This window comes from Bombus flavifrons, chromosome 7, assembly GCF_040668555.2.
Source record: "Bombus flavifrons isolate JBK064 chromosome 7, iyBomFlav1_principal, whole genome shotgun sequence".
Classification (NCBI taxonomy): Eukaryota; Metazoa; Arthropoda; class Insecta; order Hymenoptera; family Apidae; genus Bombus; species Bombus flavifrons.
Window position 1 is genome coordinate 13,852,904 of NC_138448.1, and position 21,712 is coordinate 13,874,615.

Genomic DNA, 21,712 nt, shown 5'->3' on the forward strand with positions numbered 1-21,712 from the left:
TTATCTCGTTGCGATTTCATTGATTAGAAACGTAAACTTAGTTGCAACAACAGCCAGGGATCTAGGGAAGTAGCAGACGTTGCGTGGGTTCCAGGTACCAGAATCGAAGCGAGGCTAAAGAGAGCCACGAAGCTGAGCTCGGAAGGGGCAGGGAGAGAGGTATACGGAGACACCGATATTGGGTTAGTTTTTACAACTGGTTTCTAGTTTCCACAGTGGTGTAATGAGGCCTGTGCTTCCCGTGTAGACGTAGACGAACATCACGTTCCAGATTATAGTTGCGTCGCGACGCGGTACGACGCGGTACGACGCGGCGCGACGCGATACAGATCAGACAAGGACGAAAACGTAGAACGAAGAGGAAGAACAAGCCATTTACCATTATTAATCATTGATCAGTGTCTTCGTTGAGTATTAAAAGATTCCATCTTGAAGGAATTCGCCTCGAAATACATACATCCGATGCTCCATCGATCGACGCCGACGATAAGTGAAACAATTTACGTGTATACATATACTATATTAAAATCGATCGATTCTCTGGTGTAAATGACAAGAAACAGACAGTTCGCAGTTACACGCGTTAGTCTTAAGTAAAGGGTGGAAATACGAGGAAAACAGAAGGGAAGGATGCGTAGGATACAAGGTGCTACAACAGGATGGAAGTGGCGCATACGATCGGCCACAAGTGGCAGAACAACTTTTTCCACGATTCTCCTAGAAATAAATATAACGTTCTTCCGTTTGATGTAAGCTCGGATCGTTTCTCAGTAAACAGCTTAACGCTTTACTAATATAAGCGTAGCCTTTTCGCTACGCCGATTCGCACGTGTATAAACATAAGACTCGAAGACGAGTGGCGAAGCTCGAAGGAGATCCGCGTTGAATTTTTGCGCGTCGAGTCGCTGAGTATCGATACCCACCACGTCGCATCCACTGCTAACGGTAAGATAATGCCGCGAGCTCATCCCCGCGCCCATTTAACTTTTATTAAGGTGGTGACGGGCATGACCTTTCCTCCATCGTGCCTCTCAATCAACGCGCATCAACGTAATGTTCGTGCCGGACATTTTTCTCACGTTCCGTATCTTGCTTTCGGGCCCTGAATAAATAATCACGGTTTTAAAGTGCTGCTATCGAGTCTCTTCCCAGCGGAAATTCTTCCCAATCGCTGTAACCAACCGATCCTTTTAATTGTACAATCTCGTTTTTAACCCGAGTCGGTCGACCCACTTTTCACACCGGTTGCTCGTGTTCGGTAATCTTGCCAATATGTTGAAAAATCGAACGAATCGTTTCGTCCATGTTTTTCTCCTTATCATCGATCGTACCTACATCGACGTTGAGTAGTTATTACAAGCGAACCTAGCTTAACCTTAACTTTGTCGTTGACGATGGTATCTGCCGTGTTTGCTTTCGTTACAGGAACGAGGACAGAGAGCAAAGTGATAATCGACGATTCGATCTTCGCTGTTTTCCCAGCGATGGAACTCTTTTTCGTACGTCGGAACATCGATTAACCTCGCGTTCTTCGCTCTATGTTCTACGTTCGATGACCCCTTTTCGAGGTTTTGAAGCAACGAGTTCTAAAAGTGATCTCTCCGATGCGATCCGTAGAAATCCGCGACGAAAGGAAAAGAAAGTTAACGACGCTACGTGTAATACGACAAAGAACGAGCGGATTGTTAATTGTTCGATTATGTGGAGTCGATAAGAATCAGCAGCGGCTAGGTCATGGCGGATCGATGGGAACGAAGCTGTAAGAACGTTTCGAGAAGAGACATGTGCCGCGGTGTATCTGTAGTCGGTGCTCGTCGGTCCTACGTGCCGGTAACGTTATTTCGTCGACTTTTTTCTCGGCATGTCCATGTACACAGGGTTCGATCCCCTGTCCTCTCTGTGACAGATTTATGTTATCGACATTGATGCTAAATTACGCCATAAATTAGCTTTAAATTCGTACTTTCGATGCACCTCGACCTCCTCCTTCTACTCGTCCCGATTCTTCTCAGCTTTCCGCCTTCCTGTCGTCCTTCGACGTAGCTCTCTCCTCTCTTTTCGTTTTGCGTACAATATTACTTTGTACAGGTACGAACGATCGGTGAATTGGATCGACGCTTCTCAACACACGTTTGCCATTTCTGTTTGATAGGTCGGAAAGGATCGCGATCGTGACGTATCGAAGAACGTCGTCGCGACGCATCGCACAGGACGATCGAAAAATTGTAACTTTTGATTAGAAAGAAAGGGCAAGCTTATTTCGAAGGATCGAAAACAGTTCGAAGTAAAAAGCGAAAATTAAGGCCCGTTAATGCCGATAAATCGTGATCAAGTACCGTTTCAACAGTTTCAACATTGCGCGAACGCTCTTCCCCCCGGAGAACCTCGTTTCGCCGATAAATCATTCAATGGACGCGTGTAATCGATCGCCGTTTCTTTCTCGATCCTAACGTATCAACGATGCTCGATAAAAATGACCGACGCGACGCTTCGTGACCGATCTTCTTCTCCCATCGGAAACCGAAACGTTCTAGAGCAACTGGCAAATAAGTCTGGATAGACGCTTGCGAAAGTACAAATTATAGTAACCTATAATGCGATAATTTATTGATAAACGGAAAAACAACAAAACGTGTGACCGTCAGGTACAATTCATCGTACGTAACATAGTACACACTTATAGAGTACGTACGAAAACGATGCTCCGAATCCGTTTCGCGTACACCTTTTATAATATCGAGTACGTGACCCGTTACGCTGCCACGCACAAACGATCGTTTTTACTCGTCGTGTAACGTCCGAATTCGCAATACCTTTTGTATTTTGTAATACCGTGAAACGTAACTGTTAAGTATCGTCGTGATAACGACCGGACATACAGTCACCGCTACGATCGTAACCAATTTCAACAGGTAAATAAAACGATTGAAACACGAAGTTGGATATTGGTGCATATACGATAAGCACGATGACTGATAGACGTAAGACTAGCGTTAATAATACAATACGAACTGTATGCGATGGCAACGTCTATGGAAATCTGACTCTTATCGTGAGCGTGAGCGTGACCGTCAACGTGATCGTGAACGCGGATGTAAATATTTGCGTAGAATTAGTAATCGATGATCTGGACCGATCGAATCGCTTATAATACGTGCATGAGTCACATCGATCGGAAAAGCGGTAATCGTGTATCGACGTAACGATACAACAGATATATTATCGATCGCGATGGTTGTGATAACAATCGATGATATTACCATACGATACGATATTGCGATAAATACGTTTCATGGATATCTTGCACCTTTTCACGTGTACATCTGAGTGCATGTTCGAGCTAGGATCGATTGTTTCGAACAGGAAGAACAGCACCAAGTGAAAAGACTGTTTCGCGCGACGACAGTCGGTCGTGCGATAATTTACAATGATAATTTACGCGTTGAAAACAGTTCTAGGTTGAGCAATCCGTTGATTCGTCACGACACGCGACGTATATATTTCACTTATACGTATACATACGCGCATATATCTACGCGTATATGCACGCATGAGTATATCAATAATTTATACGCATTTATTTTGTACGCGCGATCGTGTGTGTGTACATATACTGGCACATTAGAAATTGGCGCGCGTTCTCGTATCGAAGACGAGAGACCGTGCTAGGTCGATAGATCGCGGATCTACCACGATGAGCCTCTGCAAAGGTGATCGCGTAATTACGTGACAAAGTAATTGAAAATAATCGAAGGAAATTCGATCGTTGAAACGCGAGCCAAATATCCGACAGATTACGATCGAACGAACTCGGTGCAGATTCGCGTTTGCGTATTCTTATCGTTAGCTATTTCGATTAGCTTACGGATATTTGCTGGTTCGACCGATTCGAACGTGATATTTGCTCGATCGAATTTCGTACGATCGAACTCGTCGTGTTCCGTATAAAACGACGTTCGCGTTTATCGTAATAGGTGTGTGGAACCTAGAGCCAAGTCGAATCTCGATTTCATGTTGATGCTTGGAGCGTATCGTCGCGTTTTGCAAGAAAATCTGTTCACCTGTCTGCGCGAACAGTCTTAATTGGCGTTGATCTCGATTGTGGTCACTGTGTTTCCTCGGTGTTCGTCTTCGGCCGCGGAAGAAGAAGGTGGTACGGTGAAACTTGCTAAACCGCTCGCTACCAGACTCATCAGATTATTTTGCCGAGCTTTCGCGAGCTTCTCGGCGCGCGCCTTTTCCTCCGTCTTCTTCTTCTCGATCGCTGCTGCTGTCGCGCTGTTCCTGTTTTTCGTGTTCTCTTGAATGAATTGCTCGAACTTCGATAGTTGTCTCTCGGTGACGCTTTCCGGGATCTCGTTTCCCTCTACCGGTACGCCGTGCTTGCTCACGGTAGGTTTGTAAGTCTTCACCTTCGAATGACCTTGAATGATAAGGTACATCGGGCCACGGATAGGTTTGGCCGGTTGTTTATAATGCGAGAAGATGGGATCCGTGGTCAAGCTCGGCATGGTAGTGATTGGAGGAGTCGTCGAGTCCGGAGGACGAACCGAGGACGATCCGATCGATATCTTCTTCCGGCTGTCTCGTTCCTTCTCCCGCTTCTCTTGTTCTTCCATTTCCACTTCCATTTCCACTTTCTCTTTCTCCTTTTCTCTGTCTTCTTCTTGCTCGTTCTCGTCGGCCGGTGCCTTTTTTTCCGAAGAATCTCGGTCGTTCGGTTGCAAATGTCGAGTGTGTGCGTCGACAACGGCCAAAGCCGAATTCTCGACCGAGGACGATGAAGCGGTAGGCAAAAAAGGAAGAGAAGTAGGCGTGGGAAGGATAGATGTAGTGGTCTCTGGTACGCGAGATCGATGCCGATCGAAATAATGATCCTCCGTGGCGATCGAGTGCGCGATCAAAGTCGAAGTTCGCGGTGGCGAATCGATGAACATCGAGGGCAAATTCTGTAACTGCGGCGGCGATCGATGCGCAGTCGACTGATCTCCGACGATCGATGATCCGATATGATCGATCGTTGATCTCATGGGCGGAGGCGGTGCGTGCATATGTGTCATCGGCGGAAACATCGACATCGAGACTGGAGCTCGGAAACCGACGGTTGGACGCATGCTATCGGCAAGGTGCATCGCCCCATGGTTAGGTCTACCCTGTGGGTGCATGATCGAAGAAAGAGGAGCTTGCGGTGGTGCAAACGCGAGCAAAGAGTCGACAGGATGTCGGGACGAAAACGGCGCCATCGTCGAGTGGAAATGCACCGCGTGGTGCTGCTTCTGATAGGTCGGCATCAATTTGTTCGGTAAAACGGCAGTGGACTGAGAACTCTGTGGAAAGATCGAAGACTCGATCGGTAAATTTCGAACTGGCTGAAACTCGTTTTTCGACGAGCTTTCGATTCCCACTTCCGTTACCATCGTCGTCGAATTTTCCACGAGACCGGCTACAGCGGTGGTTTCCGGCGGCTTCGATTCTGAACTCGAAGGAACACGAGTGAGCTTCTTTTCCGAATAGTTGGCCGGCATCACGACCGCCACTTGCCCTTTTTTCGTTTCGTGCGTCGTCTCAATGTCCAAGCTATGGGGCGAATTAGCGATAACGATGTGCATTTTTTCGGACGATCGAGTGGTATTCCGTTCGTCCGTATTTTCCTTTTTATCATTAGCGAAATTTGACGTAGAGGTCGTTGTAACGGGTAACACTGTATTCGACGAATCGACCTTCTCCTTTTGACCTATAATCACATCCTCGTCCTTGTTGTTGTCTCCGTCGACTATTATATTTGCATTCTGTTCGATGACAACTTGGTGATTCGAAGATGCCGCCGCGACGTGGTGATCGATTTCGTATGGATCGTAAGAGTAATCGGTAGTATGCCGAATGGATTGACTAGCGTCCGATATGGTCGATGTCGACGACGGAACACCGTTGCTACCGGTTGGCCAGCCGCCGGATAAAGTTTGCGTCGACTGATAAATCAGATTGGACTTTTCGAAGGAAACGGATGGCGTGGTCGCCACGCTTTCGTACTTGAGCTTCGTAGGCTGCGACGGCGAAGAACCGTGCACGCTCTTGATCGTTTCCACTTGCATAGAGACAGTTTGAAGCGGGCTTTTGTTTTGAGAAAACTTGGACAAAGTTTGAGACTGGAATTGTGATTTTCCCGGCTGCTGCTGGTTGTAACTTTTCGGTGGAGGTTGCGAAGCGTAGAATTGTGAGTCCTGGAGCACGGGTCCTTCTTCCGTTTGCGTGTTGTATTGTTGTTGTTGCTGCTGCTGCTGCTGCTGCTGCTGAGTAGACTCGACAAAGCTGACGATTTTGTCCTTGTGAGTCAACGGTGGTGGTAACATCATCGTGTAAGGTTCTGTCTTTTGATTGTAAAACGGACTAGGATAATAGCTAGCTGGTATCGATTGAATTCTATTTTGATTCCTATAGTCGATCGGCCCGTTTCTAAAGTTGCTCGTTCTCACGACTTTCGGCGGTTCTGCACCGGTGCTACCGGTGAAATCGTTTCTATACGGAACATCCTGATGATTCGATCTCGTGAATTTTGGCCCGTCTACGAATTTCAAAAACTGTTCCGCTATTTTGGGGCTGGTTTTCTTCGCGGTAACTCCCAAAACGAGAACGTCGCGTTTCGCGGATGGCTCGGTCGTGTGAGAATCCAGCCAATATTGAACTCTATCAAGCACAGGAGGAACATAATCGAAGGTCGGATTGTTCTTCAGAGGATCTCCACGGCCAAGCGGTGTCCACTCGTCGTAATCCATTCTTGGCGAAAATACCCGCGGCTTGCCTTCATTTTGGCCTGCAAACAAAATAGTTCGATTCACTTGGCTGAAAGACGAAACGATAGAAACGCGTGGAAAATACGAATAGAACGTATGAAATACAGGGTGGTTGGTAACTGGTGGTACAAGCGGAAAGGGGGTGATTCTACGCGAAAAAAGAAGTCGACAATATAGAATACAAATTTTTCGTTTGAGGCTTTGTTTTCGAGAAAATCGACTTTGAATTTTCGCTCGGTACGCGTCCACTTTATCGCGTCTCGTTATAACGGATCTCACTGTAAATCGTTGTCTCGATTGACGTTATTTTTTTAATTTAAAAAATTTTTTATTTTTTTAATTTTTATTTTATATTTTTGACTTCTTTTTTCGCGTAGAATCACCCCCTTTCCGCTTATACCACCAGTTACCAACCACCCTGTATATTTTCGAACGAACAGCAACCAGTTGTATCGAACGATCAATCGACAATTCACTGCAATCTCTTTACTCGTTCTAATCGAAATCAACTAATTCTATCAATCCCATTGCTGTACAATCTCGTTCCGTACCAACGGATTTATCAAACAAGTTAAAGCGACGCGTTATAAGACGCAACAGTCGATGAATAGAACGCGGTGACGTTGCCAAACGTTTTCGCTCAAAGAGGAAAAACGATATCGATTGTGCGACGGCGCGACAGCAGAATGATTTCTCTTGTCCATTTCTGCTTGTAACGATCGTTGATGTGCTTTAAATAACCGATCGTCTCGACGCGACAGTGCAGTGCAAGGAGAAAACGCGAGCTCTGGAAAAAAAGAAAGAAGAAAAAGGGAACGATGGTTGTCGCGTAGAGATGACCTATGGGGATGGCAAAGCGAATATGTCTCTCAACGAATTGGTTCTTTTTCTCGCTCGCGTCGTCCACTGTCACGAACACGCACGTAGGGATAAAAATGTATTTTATCCAAGTTCGCTGTACGCGCTTCAGAGTCGCAACGAGTCGCGCGAGTGATAGTAAATTGTTTGTAGAAATAACTACAACTGCGGTCGGATCGTGTTCGTTCGTGCCATGCGACTAAGGACGACGCATACACGACGTTCGAAATACAAAATACGTATACGTCTCTACTTTCTCAAAATTATCGCACGAGTGTCTGGCCAAACAAGAAATACTCGCACACGATGGTACGTATACATACGCGAAAACGAGCAAACGTAAAGCTTAGCCCAGACTAACAGACGATTATCCACGGTCAAACCGCATGTGTCGCCCGCGGAAAATTCGCAGAAAAATGTGTGTGTTTACACTGCCTGGCGACATGTAGACTGTTTACAGATAATCTGTCAGTCTAGACCAGGCTTAAGTATAATCGTCTGGTACGCCTGATTTTTATTTTTCGCCGGAGCACCTTGCTCCATTCGTTGACAACTGAGCAAAGATTCATTAAGGTTAAGTACTTGCAGTCCCTGCCATCGTCGGGACAAGAGGAACGAATTTCTTTCGTGTCCCAGATTTATTGTCGCTAGCTTTAAATCACTCCTATTAAAAACCGAATACATAGACATATATACAGGGTGGTTGGTAACTGGTGGTACAAGCGGAAAGGGGGTGATTCTACGCGAAAAAAGAAGTCGAAAATATAGAATACAAATTTTTTTTTTTTTATTTTTCCATCGAGACAACGATCTGCAGCGAGATCCGTTATAACCAGATGCGATAAAGTGCACGCGTACCGAGCGAAAATTCAAAGTCGATTTTCTCGAAAACAAAGCCTCAAACGAAAAATTTTTATTCTATATTTCCGACTTCTTTTTTCGCGTAGAATCACCCCCTTTCCGCTTATACCACCAGTTACCAACCACCCTGTATATATATATATATATATATATATGTATGTATACGTTGCAACGCTACCTTAGCAGAAATTCGATTGTTTTGGAAAATACCGGAGATAATATAAATATTATCTACCTTCCAAATTTTTCATCGCTGATTGCAAAAGTTTAATCAAATGTCGCGCCTAATGTAACGATAAATGAATTTACCACGTTACTTCTTTCTCTTATTTATTATATTGCACTTATTACGCTCGTACGTTATTCTCTCTCTCTCTCTCTTTCTCTCTCCCTCCATCTCTCTCTCTCTCTCTCTCTCTCTCTCTCTCTCTCTCACACACACACAATTTTTCGAAAAGGATTATTCCAATAAAGTAAGGTCGAACGAAGAGGTACATATGTATATACATGTTGGGTGTGTATCGCCTAACAGGCGAGCATACGCCACACGTGTATACAAGCGTTTTCCTACGTTGCATGTGTATCGATACGCGTGAGTGTTCTTTTAGCACCGAGCTGAGTGACCTACTGACCCGACACATACGCTTAGGCACACAGGAGACGTATATGTAAAATTTCTCGGCAAATGGCAATACGTTTTTACTAAATACAAACCTATGGTATCTATAGATTGAAATATTCGCTTGGCGGCAGAATGGTCGACAACCGACAGTGTCGAAAACTAAGCGATTCCACGATATTCGTCATTTACATACACGTACGCCTAGGGCACGCGACGATTTCGAATTGGCGAAGTTCACTTCAACCGATTCGAAACATTTTCCACGAAGTTTCCACGATACGTAGATTAAAATACTCAACCGGAAAAATTGCCATAACGCGAGACATCGATTGCATCGTATCGCGACTGTTCTCCGTTCGCATACGGAAGAGGACGTCGACGACTGCGTAATCCAACGTTCGATCAATCAAGTCGTCCCAATAGGCGATCGTATTCTTCGACAAATTCTACGATCGACTAAATATTTTTCATGTTCTCGTCTACGGTATCTGTTTGGAATAAAGGATAAAGAAAAAAATGAAGGAAACTTGAGGTAGAAATCGGTGACTTACCAGTCTTGTTTTCAAACGTAGAGGAAGCGCTTTGACACGACGAACAACAGATCAGCCCCACCAAAAATAACCATCTATGTAGTAGATTCGCCGATCTCCTCGACATTTTCTGAAACAGTGAAATTTTTGATAAGGTAGCATTGCTACGTGTTATCAACGAGTTTCAGTCTTCCGTTACAACGATATATTATAGAAACTAATTCTAATTTCTGGAATCGAGACACGTTCACGATACTCCGTATTCGTATCTTTTCTTCCGAGAGTATCGACAAGTCGTTTCGCTCGATGAATACGCTTCGTTCAAGATCGATCGAGATGCGTAGAACCGCGATAACGAGGAGGGTGTCGCGTAAAATAAAAAGAAATTAAAAAAAAAAGAAACTTCATTTTTGTCTGGTTTACAATTCACTTCTGAGCTGTAGGCGTGACTGTTCAAGACTGACTCGCATGATTTTAGCGGGAGTATTTAAATTCTTTTATTCGTGGGAGTGAGAAAAGGCTTCGATCGTATTTATCATATACTTCTGAAAACGGATAGAGTGACCAGATGATGGTCACTCATACTAAGGCGCTTGGATTTTCGCTATCTTATCGCTTTGTTTAGTCGGATTTCATCCGCGACAACTCACTACCAACGAGTTCGACGTTCGAAAACTGTTTTCGTCCTGCTGGAAATCAATCGCGGTTAATTGACGAAAGACGTGGAAATTCGTGTTCGGGGGAAAGATCACGCTTGCGTGAAATTTGAGTTTGTTCTGTCGGTCGCGTTTATACGCGAGTTATTAATAAATTCCGTAAAAGGGGACTGTAGTTCGGGGAGTGGGCCAGAAAAGACGGTTGAAATGGTGAGGTACGCGCACGTGCACGTGCGCACGCGCGAAACTCGCCCGTGAATTCGGATTCAAAAGCGTCGAACGATACGACGCGATGGTAATACTTTCACCCGAAACACGTGCAAATCATTGTAACGACACGCAACGGTCACACAACGACGAACATCGTCATCCCTTGGTCGCGTCTACTTCCTAATCTCTATCCCGATATTAGCGTTGGCGCTGTTTAATTGAAAAACGGACAGTAGTAGGTCGAGACGAGGGGATGTTTGTTAATGCACAGGTTTCAGAAAGTCTGCTGGAAGCGGTTTCCATGGTATTTGCACGTGCGATCGTGGTACAACGTATGTATGTATATCGAAACGAGGAACGAGAGAAAAAAAGAGAGAGACACGTGGTAACGGTAGACGGTGCTCCGGGCGCCGAGATCCTCTCTCCCCTCTGTCGCTGGAATAAGATTCCCAAAGAAAGAACGTGGCCAGCATGAACGAACAAGCAAAGAATGCCGCCTTCTACGATGCCGCCTTCTGATTCGCCGTGATTCGACCTTGAACCTCCGATCGAACGTAACAAACAATGTCCATCCGAAATTTTCCAACAGCGTTACGAAGGCAACTACGTACGTATATAAATATGTATGTTTAATCGACGTTGCGATAACTCTCACCGCGTCGATAGCGACGTTATCGTTTCCGCTACTATAGAACGCACCTCCCCGATCGTTTCGTTCCGAATCGATTCGCGAGACCGTCGATAGACCGTTGGGATTGTCGGGCCGCGTTTGGCTTTCGCGCTATACCAAACGAGACGTTCGTCTCTCGATGAATAACAAAACGTGTCGTCGCGAACACTTTCTAAATCGATCGCCATACAACGCACGACGAATGTTCGCGTCTGATATTTACTCGTTTGGTCGGTCGTACGTTACTTTCCGGTTACACGCGAAGATGAAAACGTCGCGGGCGGATCGTCGGATTTACAGAAATCGAATTCACAGCGAACCTATGAGAAGTCGAGTTAAAGAAATAGTTTTATACTCGCGCACTTATGTAATTAGCGGGGAAAAAATTAGAGCGAAATTAAGGTTGTTCGAATACCGTTCCAATCGTGCGAAAAATTATCCACTACAGCTCTCGGTTCTCGTGTATGACGGTGGCGAATCGCCATCGGACCGTCCCTACTTACTAACCATGTAGTGCATTACGTCTTGCCGGTATCTCGAAAATATACTTCTGTTTCACCGTGTGCCAAAAACAGAAAATTATAGCCATCAGCGCCCTTAATTACTTTTTGTTGGTTGCACGCGGTTCAACGATAAAGCAAAAAAGCGCGGAGATTGAGATCGAGAGAGAGGGGAGGGGAGGGGGAGTCTGGAGGAGGAAGAGCAACAAATGGACAATTTGTTAAAACTTTACTATCATGGTGTGATAGATGGGAATTGACGGAGCTGTTATTTAGAGGGCTAGAGAAGAAAGAGAAAAGGAAAGGCAAGGTAAGATAAGGTACGGTAAGGTAAGGTAAGGTAAGGTAAGGGAAGGAATGAGAAGAGAAACGAAGAGAGGAGAAAAAGGGAGGAAAGAAGAGAAGAGATGAAAAGAGAAGGGCAGATGAAAACCGGAGCGGGAAGAAACGGTGCGGCGCGAACGGCCCTGAGATCGAGGTTGGCTCGCGAGACAGCGTGGCCCCATGGTTTCACTTTATCTCTCTCCTGTGGACCACACAAGGTTATCGTGCGCGTGTGAACGCGTCTGTAAATGCCTGTAAAATTTCCGTGTCCCGTGTATTAGTGTGTAAACGTATGGTCGCACGATCACGTCCCACGTTCCAGCTACGTTGATCCGGGAATCGGACGATCGACGTTGAAGTTGGCCTGTGCGACCAGCAGCTTCCGGGGAACAAAATCGCCGCGTTCGAACGAAAGTGCTGTCCCGATATCTCGAGATGTTGAAGTTGAGAAATTACCTATCGAGGTTAGTAGCCGAGCGAGTAGAGGCTGAGCATCGCGAGGCAAGGCAATGCAAGTGTTCGCTGCACGAAAGCGAGACAATCGTGATCGTAATTGCAACCGATGAGTAAGCGCGCATCGTGGACGTCTAGCGGATGTCGTGAAAAGAAAACAGAGGCGAGATGGTGCGCCGTGAAAATGTGAAGAGCGAGGGGTCCAATAGAACGAAAACAGCTGTTCTTTTCATCGAAAGGAGAAACAAGACTTTAACGAGACACATCGGCAAGAGAGCCGCGAGGGGAGTCGTGGCCCCAAAACGAAACCGGCCTATATTAGCTAAGAAGGTGTATTACGTATGCAGGCCGTTCGGTCCCGCTACCGCTCCTCCTCTCGCGTGCGATGAAATTTTCATCGTGGTTGCCTCTCCTGTGTACGGGATACTCATGCGAAACCGTGCCGAAACGCTGTCCCACGAATCTTTCCCGATCGGCTGGACGCGACGTAGCGCGAGCAATAAAAGCCCGCAAAAGCGAGAAAAAGTAGTCGGCCCGCAGACCTCTCGGACCTTGCCCGTCAAGACGTCGAGATAAGCCTGACAATTCGATCCGAGAAACCGATCGAACCCTTGTCGTTGCTTAACGTAACACCGATTTCGCTGGTTACGCGTCAACGTAAAAATCTCATTGAATTAACACACGATCGATCGATTGCCACTATACGACGCTATTTTGCGTGTCTTTGCTTTCTTTCTTTCTTTCCACAAGGGAGTGGAGAGGGGGAAAGAGAAAGAGGGGAGGGGCCAGAAGCGTTAATACAGAGATCCTAAAAGAAGAAAGTACGTATAGTAGTTCCGTATAATTCGTAAAGATTTTCTGTACTTCCGTTGGAATCGTGTCCCGAATAGGGGTCACGCGATTTACATGTGTTCGCTCCTTACATCGATGAGGATTTCACCGGTTCTTTTCTAGGTGGTCTTCCACCTGATTGGAGAAATAACGAAAGTTATGGGTTCCCGTGAACGGCATCAATCCCATGAAATAAATTACGACAACAAGACAGGGACGTATTTCTTTCGCTCGTATTCTTTTCGAGCGAATTCTTTGCTTGCAATCCGTAATTTAGGTCGTCGGGTATGGTTATAGTTGCATGACGCTGTTGTTAAAAAGAAAGAAAAAAAAAACAAATATATCGATTTCTTGTCCCTTTTCGCGAAGTAACTTTCGATGGATATTTATTTCACCGAAATTTATAAAACTTCTTTGATCGAATAGCGAGCGAAGTTTCGATCGAGACGATTAACAATTTAAGAGTCTGCCATCGTGTTAAAATCACGAGAGAGTCGATGGACCTTTTCACGAAATTGCTCCCGCTCTTGATTTGCGTTTCCCCTGGCTCGCTGGATATCGATCGATACTTTTTATTGTCAAAGAAAAAAGACGTAGTAAGGTGCGCAGTATAAAATGAAACTTTCTTGTTCGATTAAATTCATTATTCGTAAAATATCGAATCCTCCCGTGGCTCTAGCTTTCTCTACTTCTCTTTTCCTTAGCATGACAGATATTTTATCGCATCTTCATAAACGTGTGCATACAAAAATTAATATTTTCTAACGATCTTTCCCCATCTCTTCTACTTTTCGACTCGTTGAATCTTAAACCTGGAATCTTAAATATGGAAAATGTTCTTGCCATATGAATCTTTCGATCGAGTTATATACAGAAAGTACGAGCGCGTCAACGATGCAAGAATATTTATCAATTTTTCTTCGACTTTACGAAGATCGCCGCAGACAAAAGCATCGCTCCCGTTTCTTGGTTACCAAGAAAGATATCCATACGCAGCGTGCTCGTAGAAGACTCACAGAGGAGAAGAAGAAGAACGAGAACACTTCGTATCTGCGTGTACGTAGATGCGATCATGAATCACATGTATATGCAATATCCAGTCGTATCGAACATTTATTTGCAAGTCTATTACTGAAAAGTGTTTCGATTATACCTATACTCTGCCGCTGTAGTATGCACGTAATATGTTCGAGTCGAAACGCATTTAATTAGTTTCCAAGAAAATCGATGGGGCTTGCAACCGGTGTAACTGTTAAACATCGAGACAGTTGTGAACGTGAAACGCTTCGCATTTGAAATAGTGTAATCGTCTTGGAAATCGCCGTATACCTATAACAAGTATATAACATCATCGATCGAAAGAATAGGATGTTGAGGATGGAAGAGCGGTTTCTTGCAAGCGAGCACGCTACATACGGAGAAGAAACTTTGGCACTCTTCCTGAATGTCGATGAAAGACACAGATGTAATTTCGCGCGCGCCAACAGTCCAATCGGGGATTGGATACCCGAGTACGGTATTGCGGAATAGAGGAAAAAAGATGGCGACCTAGTTCGAATAGTTTCTATATGTGTTATCCGCGAACGCTGTTTAGGCTGATTCGCATGAAAAAGTTGATTTCAGTAAAAGCCTTGCCAAGTCGATGTCACAGTTTCCGGCGTGATTCGATATTAAAGAAATTTCCATTCGTTCGCCGATGAATTCGTACGTTTGCGTTGCAGAAACCCTAACTGGGTACGCCATGAACCGAGTCTGAATAACTAACGTAGAGTTCCACCTCTTGACACTTAGAATGTCTAAGAAACTCAATCCGTCAAAATTTGTTCGCTTCTCTCCGCGTCTCTCGTTCCAATTTAATCGTCAAATTTAAAATCGCGCGTAGGCACGATCCTCGAGCAACGTATTCATAGACCTAGAACGTTCCTTCTTAAGTTAAGTAAACGTGGAAAATAATTAACGTCGATAAAAAGGTGGCTTTGAGTACTGAATTCCAGATCGTGTTAGCACGAGAAATCGATAAGTACACCCGTAAACCGAAACGATTAAAGAGCGTACAATCGCACGAATTGCATAGAAAACCGCGGTTCGTTCGATGCTGTGCGAGCCTTTCGGTTCGTATAACCTATAATTGAAATTCTCCCACGATAGACTATTTCGTTCTACGTGGCTATTGTAACATGTTTTTCGAATTCGTGACAGTTATACCTGGACGAATTGCGTACAGAAACCGTAATGCTCCTCGTACAAGCTTCGCTTCTCTGTTAAACGTATTTTCTTGAAGAGACTAGGGACAATGGAAACGGTCAAATCATGTGAAAAGTAAAACGAACAAGAACGGTATCCTTTTACGTATAAAGAAAGTTTGAATCGTGCTTAAATCAAAGCCGCGCTTGAGTCAAGTTTCGGTGATACGTTGGAACCTACGGTATTCACGAATCCTCGGTGGCAACGGTTTCGCGTGGCGAATTTCTTGTTAATGGGTAGCATTAGTGTGAACTCATTTTCGTTCGTACATGCACAAATTGTATGCACATGCTGTATACGCGCGGCATTACGCTGTTTCGAGAAATCTTTCGTTAAAACTCAAACGTTTCACATCCGTCTTGTCAATGGAATGGTCCAGTTTTCGACATTCGAACATCAAGCTGGCGAATGCGTAAAACGAATATGATCGTATGTCGCAGATGCGTTTTAAGCGTTCCTCTTTTTATACGCATAGCGTATTCGTTCTACATGTCGCTTCGTCGGTTCTTCGCTCGTACTATTCAACACAGAAACAAGAACAATGAAAAGAAATGGAAAAAACTTACCGCGGTTGTAGCGAATCCCTTTTCCTTGTACCAGTAATCCCTTCTATTTGGAAGCGATAGCTGTAAATCTATCGAGGAACCTTAAACAAATACTAACGACGTTTTCTCGTTCACGGGCATAGCTTCTCTTCCTCCGTAATCTCTCTCGTTTTCGTTACGTTTTCTTTTCTTTCGTCTTTGAACGATTAGAAACCGGCAAGGGTAACGACGAGGATGAGGAATCGAGAGAACCAAGACAAGAAACGACGAGACAAATTTCTTCGACGAAAAATATTTAGAAGATTATCTTTCTCAAGCGATAAACATACAAACCGAGTTGTTTTAAGCGAACTGCGAAATCAAACGATCGATCGTTGAGTTGTGCGTGTGTGCGTGTATGTTTGTGCGTGCGTGGATATGTATGATATAACCGAAAAATCGCGAAAAGTAACGAGACTCTCGTCGGATTTGTTTAGCGAAAGCTCCGGTTCGTTCGAAGCGCAGTGGAGAACTGAGCAAAGTGCCGGCCGGTCGAGGAGTCAGACGGGCTTTTCCAACCGACTTAACCAATCGCGACTTCTCTCTTGTCCCACGTGCCTCTCTCTCTCTCTCTCTCTCTCTCTCTCTCTCTCTCTCTCCTTCCCATCACCCTCTTTTCTCTCACCACCGATTTTGCACTCGGCAGAGTTATCGCTAGCGTTGGGTTCAGCTACATCCCCCATAACGATGCATCCCTCGATGCGGTGCAACCACAACCCCGTATCCTCCAAACGTTCTCCAGTTTTACGCATAATGTATCGACTAAACTTTCCTGGGATAAATTTCCAAGGATAGTTCTACACCGTCTTCTGCAATCTCTTAGATCGTCCGATGCTAGATCGAAGGCACGAAGTACCGATTGTTCTTACCGAGAGAATCGAAGAATTTGAGCGAGCGTGTATAAAGCGATGCGTTGAAACGAGGGAGGGAGGAGGGGGAGGGGGGGGGAGGAGATACAACGGGAAAGAAAGAAAAAATGAAAAAAGAAAAAAGAGGGGGAAATAAATATGTACAGCATACAAAAATACTATCGAAGGAAAGCCGAGCGTTTAACGCGTATCTATTCTCGCTAGAATTCTTCGAAGATGTGCCACATTGACAAATACGCGCGTTCGACTCGACGCAATGTAGCCTCGTTTGCCGTTAATGGGCAAGATATGTTTTCGAATCTAAAGCTTAATCGGACTTCTAGTCTGCAGTAATATCTGGTTCATACGACCTATACGTGTAGCGAAATCAAACCGATAAGACGGCTGCCTTAAGAAAATTTGCACGATCCAAGTACACGGTTTAATTAGATCGTAGACTTTCGCGCATTAATTAACTGTAAGGCGGTGCCCGCTTCCGAAATGGAAATCTGCCGAGTTGAATTTTAAAAGAAAAATGCGATTCGTAATTCGACTTTATTGTATATAACTCGGTTATATCGCTTGCTCTTGTGGAATGGAAAGGCAAGAAGATTCACGAAGCGTAATTTACGATCGACAATGAGAAATAGAGCTCGATAAAAGAAATAAGGAAAATGTGGAAGGGGGATAGCGAGGGGGAGAGAAACGAAAGAAACAAAACTTAAGTCGGATCTATTTGGTTCGTGCCCCAAGTTGCTTCGAACAAAACGTGATCGAGGCCTTACTTTCGAAGTTGTCTGCAGAGGATATGTATGGTCGATCGGGCTGCATGTGCTTCGGTCGCTTTCCTAACGACGAGACATGCTTTTACCAACGATGATACTTTTATGTGCGCGTGACGTGCTGTTTTCATTGACGCATTACTGAACTCTGATTGTTATGATCAGCCCGTCGCATGTTCACACATATATATGTATAAATATTACTAAAAAAAATCATAGTCTTTGGTTTCGTATAAAGGATAAGATACGTATCCTTACAAAGGACAAAGAAGAAAGAGAAGAAAGAAGAAGGTGAAGAAGTTAGAACAATTCTGTTCTCTCGGAATGCACTTCGTTTTCGTTTCGATGTTATACGTTATGAAGTTTGAAACGAAAGTTGAAGGTTTCGTTTAAAAAAAATTCAGCGCAATTATCACACTGAATATTCTTAAGTAACTTTCTTGAATAATCGTTAATGAAACCAGAAGTTAACAGATCTTGACAACGTCCTATTTTAGTTTAATGGAAAAATGTATGTTAACGCACAAATATCTAACGTTATAGGCTAACGCGCTGTATCGTATTTGTTCTTGTTCTAACAACATTCTCTTTCCTGTTGATGAGCTTAATTCCTGATCTTTATTAGCTTTTAAGTTTGAAAAGAAACAACCAAGCCACTAACGAAGTCGTAAGTCGTCATATATGAAGGAACACGTTTAAGAACCGGAAGTATAAAGTATACCGTGGCTTCGAGTCAATTTTACTTTCACAGCAACGTATTATTTCAATACTACGCTTCATCGTGGAATCAATTACTTTCATAGAACTAAATCTATAATTAATTTACTCTGTCGCATAAAAATACACTCTGACTTTGTATATAGCAGCATCGATGTTTCGTTTCTACATAACTTCTTTTACACCCGTACGAAAGGAAGAAAGCTACATCGTAGGTAAATATAATGGAAAAACAAATATACGATATAAATTTATGTATGCGACTTTTCAAAAGGAATCGCTTGGTTTTCATAGCAAATTAGATCGTTCCTTTTTGTTTCTTCGTAACAAAGTCGCGCGATCATTGATATTAAATCGTTCTCAAAAAAAGAGAAAGAGTGCACCGATACATAAACGATGTAAAGAAAGAAACCGGTCTTCAATTTTACACGTAATAACTTTACAAATCAATATGATTAACTCAGAAGTTTGAAATATAATTAAAAATGAATTTACCCAACTCCCTTTCCACCCAACTTCGACGAAAACAGCGAAAACACGTATTAACTTTCTTTCCACGGAACAACGAATGAATTAGGATGTTCCTCGCGTAAATTGTTCTCCCCTATATGGAAGTACGAAAAACGACGCAGAACTTAAAATCGGTGAAAAATCGTGCGTTTCTTTAGTGAGTAGAGAATCAGTAACTTTGAAAGTGCTCGACCACATCAATAGATTCTTTTATATACTCATTGCACTTTCTCCGCTCATTTGTTTTCCAAAAACGTACGACCAAGGTTATCGACATACTTTTCAAGAGAACTAAATCTTAAGAGAATAAACTTTGCAAAGCACTTTTGTTGCACGTATTTATAAAACTATAGTAATAAAAATTGCAATCCGTATCCCTACGCTCAACGTGAAAGGAAAGCGAAATGAGAATTATGCAATTGAGACATTTTATAATATATGCATGATTTATTAATGTATTGAAACAATATTATTAAATGAATATTCATAGAAATGCATCTCTGCATTTTTTGTATAACTTGCAAAATAAGTTTTAATTGCTACATCTAGAGATAAAGTAAAATCACATCATAATCATAATACGATATAGGTATTATATTGTGAAAATATTTTACTTTCAATCACGTTTAATTATTAGTGACGTTTTCTTCTTCTAATTTTCGAAGCATCGCTGAATTTTCAAAAATATTAACTAAGATAATTTATATTAACGCATGTATATGCTTCATAGATATGGCAAAAAATATCACCGATGCCATAGTTTTAGTTAATATTTGTTGATTATATTATACTGAATTAAAGACTTTTAATAGAAAAGATAGAGTTTTTCTGGAGTAATAGATATTTCTTCTCTCGCTGTACATGGGCAATAATAATGAATTGAAATTAACGGCAGGTACATTAGAAACATTCTGATTGATAGTAGGCTTAATACAAAATCTTGTTTTCTTTACAGTTAGATGTAAAACATTAGTGTACATTGTATACTTGTATAAAGCTAATTAAGTACTCTTTCTTGTATAAAAACTATTAATAACAAAAAGTAATAAATAATAATACACAACACACTGTATAAAGTGCGAGTAATGTCAACTTAAATCTGAAAACAAATTTTATTTTGTAACAAATAGATAAAGTACTTTCATTATTAACTCGGCATCACACGGATACTTCCGCTTCAGAAGTTCATCCGTATATGGCCGGATTAACAGCTTCATATCTGTACCAATTTTTAACCGGGACACTTAAAATCGATATTACATTATAAACTAGATGCCTCTATAGTAGGAATATTAAATAAACCAGCATTTTTCCAATAATAGTTAGGAGGACCACTGGTAAAACAATATTTCATAGATAGTGGTTCGTCATTTTCAACATAATACATCAAATAAAAATTGCACATTTCATCAACTTTAGTAGGACCAATGTATGTCCAACTATCGCGTGTACTATGCATAGTACAACGGGCTGCTATTTGATCACCTTGTTCAGCAGAAACATTTTTATGTATAAGATAAAACATTTGAGGTGTTAAAGGATCTCTTTTGCCTAATTCTATCCAAGTGTAATCTGGTTTTATCAAATATCCAGAAACTACTTTACCGAGTGAATGAGTATGGGTTCTATATGCAAAAGGATGAATAGTTTTGTTCTCTTTTATTCTGCAAGCTGTTTCCATGTATGTTGTACTTCGAGGTGGTATAACACCTCCAGTTCCCAAAAGGAGAACACCAGCTAATTTATTCAATGGACGTAATGTGTAATAGAGAAATACACCAGAGTCGTCAGTGCCAGCACCTTGAAATTGTGCAGTATGTGCATAATGGACCTGCAGAACTAGATATTTAATCGAGGAGTCCCCACCAACTTTGAAACCCACCCCTTCTGGTAAAATTAATGTTGGAGCATCTCTGGCCCAGGCATATAATATCTATATAAAATGATAATATAATTAGATATTTATAATATTTCTCTTTAAATTCTTAAATTATTCTTCTACATCATTTTATATTACATACCTGAGAATTTTCTGCACAGGGAACGATTGTATCTTCGTTATTATTTATACCATGTCCCATTTCTCCGCAATTCCATACTGATTTTGAGCTACCAGGTTTTCCACAACCATATAAAAGTATATGATGAACACCTGCCATTGCATTTGGTTCAAAACCTGTCAAATAGTAGTTTTGGGAAGGATCTACTTTAACAGGGGTACACAAATACAATTCCTCCTAAAAATAAGGAAAATATGTTATCATTATCTCTTTATATTGTTCCTATATTATTTGCTTGACATAAATTAAGCATTAGATTGAAACGTTAAAACGAGAAAGATATTAATTATAACGTCGTTACACACTCATAAAAAAATATATTTCATATTGGTATCTTGAAATATACAGTTAAATGCAAAACTACTTCTCTAAATATTTCTGTATTTACTTACCCTACTTGATGTAACATTCGGCATAAGCAATGCATATTTATTTACACTGTCACACTTTATAAATTTAAATAAAAGTGCAAATAAAACATAAATCGTGAAATCTCCTTTCATCTTTTTGTCAATATTTCGAAATATTACATTAAATTATATTAATTAAGAAATCCACGTCGTCTTGTCAAATGTCACCAATCGATATCACACACAGTCACAGTACTTATAGTCCACGCACAGATAATTTCTGACGTAGAATAAGCATTTGGAAACGCCAT

At 42.5% G+C, this 21,712-nt stretch overlaps 2 protein-coding genes across 4 annotated transcripts in view; both read right to left on the reverse strand.

Annotated features, from left to right (window-relative positions):
• LOC138181956 (histone-lysine N-methyltransferase, H3 lysine-79 specific) overlaps positions 1-16,619 on the reverse strand; it is a 75,961-nt gene extending 59,342 nt beyond the window's left edge. For 2 of the 3 annotated variants that reach the window (XR_011173662.1, XR_011173661.1), the window contains exons 1-3: positions 16,117-16,619; positions 9,684-9,792; positions 3,494-6,811 (exon numbers count right to left, since the gene is read on the reverse strand). Coding sequence is in view for 1 of the 3 variants with exons in the window: in XM_069117372.1 (XP_068973473.1) it covers positions 4,080-6,811; positions 9,684-9,789 (2,838 nt within the window). In the remaining 2 variants the exon portion in view is untranslated. Of the gene's footprint in view, positions 1-3,488; positions 6,812-9,683; positions 9,793-16,116 lie in introns of those variants that run through there. The other variant, XM_069117372.1, reaches the window with a different exon arrangement.
• Positions 16,620-20,063: 3,444 nt separating this feature from the next.
• Phm (Peptidylglycine-alpha-hydroxylating monooxygenase) lies at positions 20,064-21,704 on the reverse strand. The gene is made up of 3 exons (XM_069116088.1): positions 21,444-21,704; positions 21,013-21,228; positions 20,064-20,924 (listed from the first exon to the last, which is right to left on the reverse strand). The coding sequence occupies exons 1-3, from the start codon at positions 21,552-21,554 to the stop codon at positions 20,253-20,255; spliced, it is 999 nt and encodes a 332-aa protein (XP_068972189.1). The 5' UTR covers positions 21,555-21,704; the 3' UTR covers positions 20,064-20,252.
• Positions 21,705-21,712: the final 8 nt, after the last annotated feature.

Bases quoted from the DNA above. Each gene is read 5' to 3' on its own strand.
- Phm (XM_069116088.1), bottom strand. From the start codon at position 21,554: ATGAAAGGAGATTTCACGATTTATGTTTTATTTGCACTTTTATTTAAA. The intron at 21,229-21,443 runs GTAAGTAAATAC...CCTTATTTTTAG, and splicing joins CGAATGTTACATCAAGTAGG to GAGGAATTGTATTTGTGTAC. The intron at 20,925-21,012 runs GTATGTAATATA...CATTTTATATAG, and splicing joins CCTGTGCAGAAAATTCTCAG to ATATTATATGCCTGGGCCAG.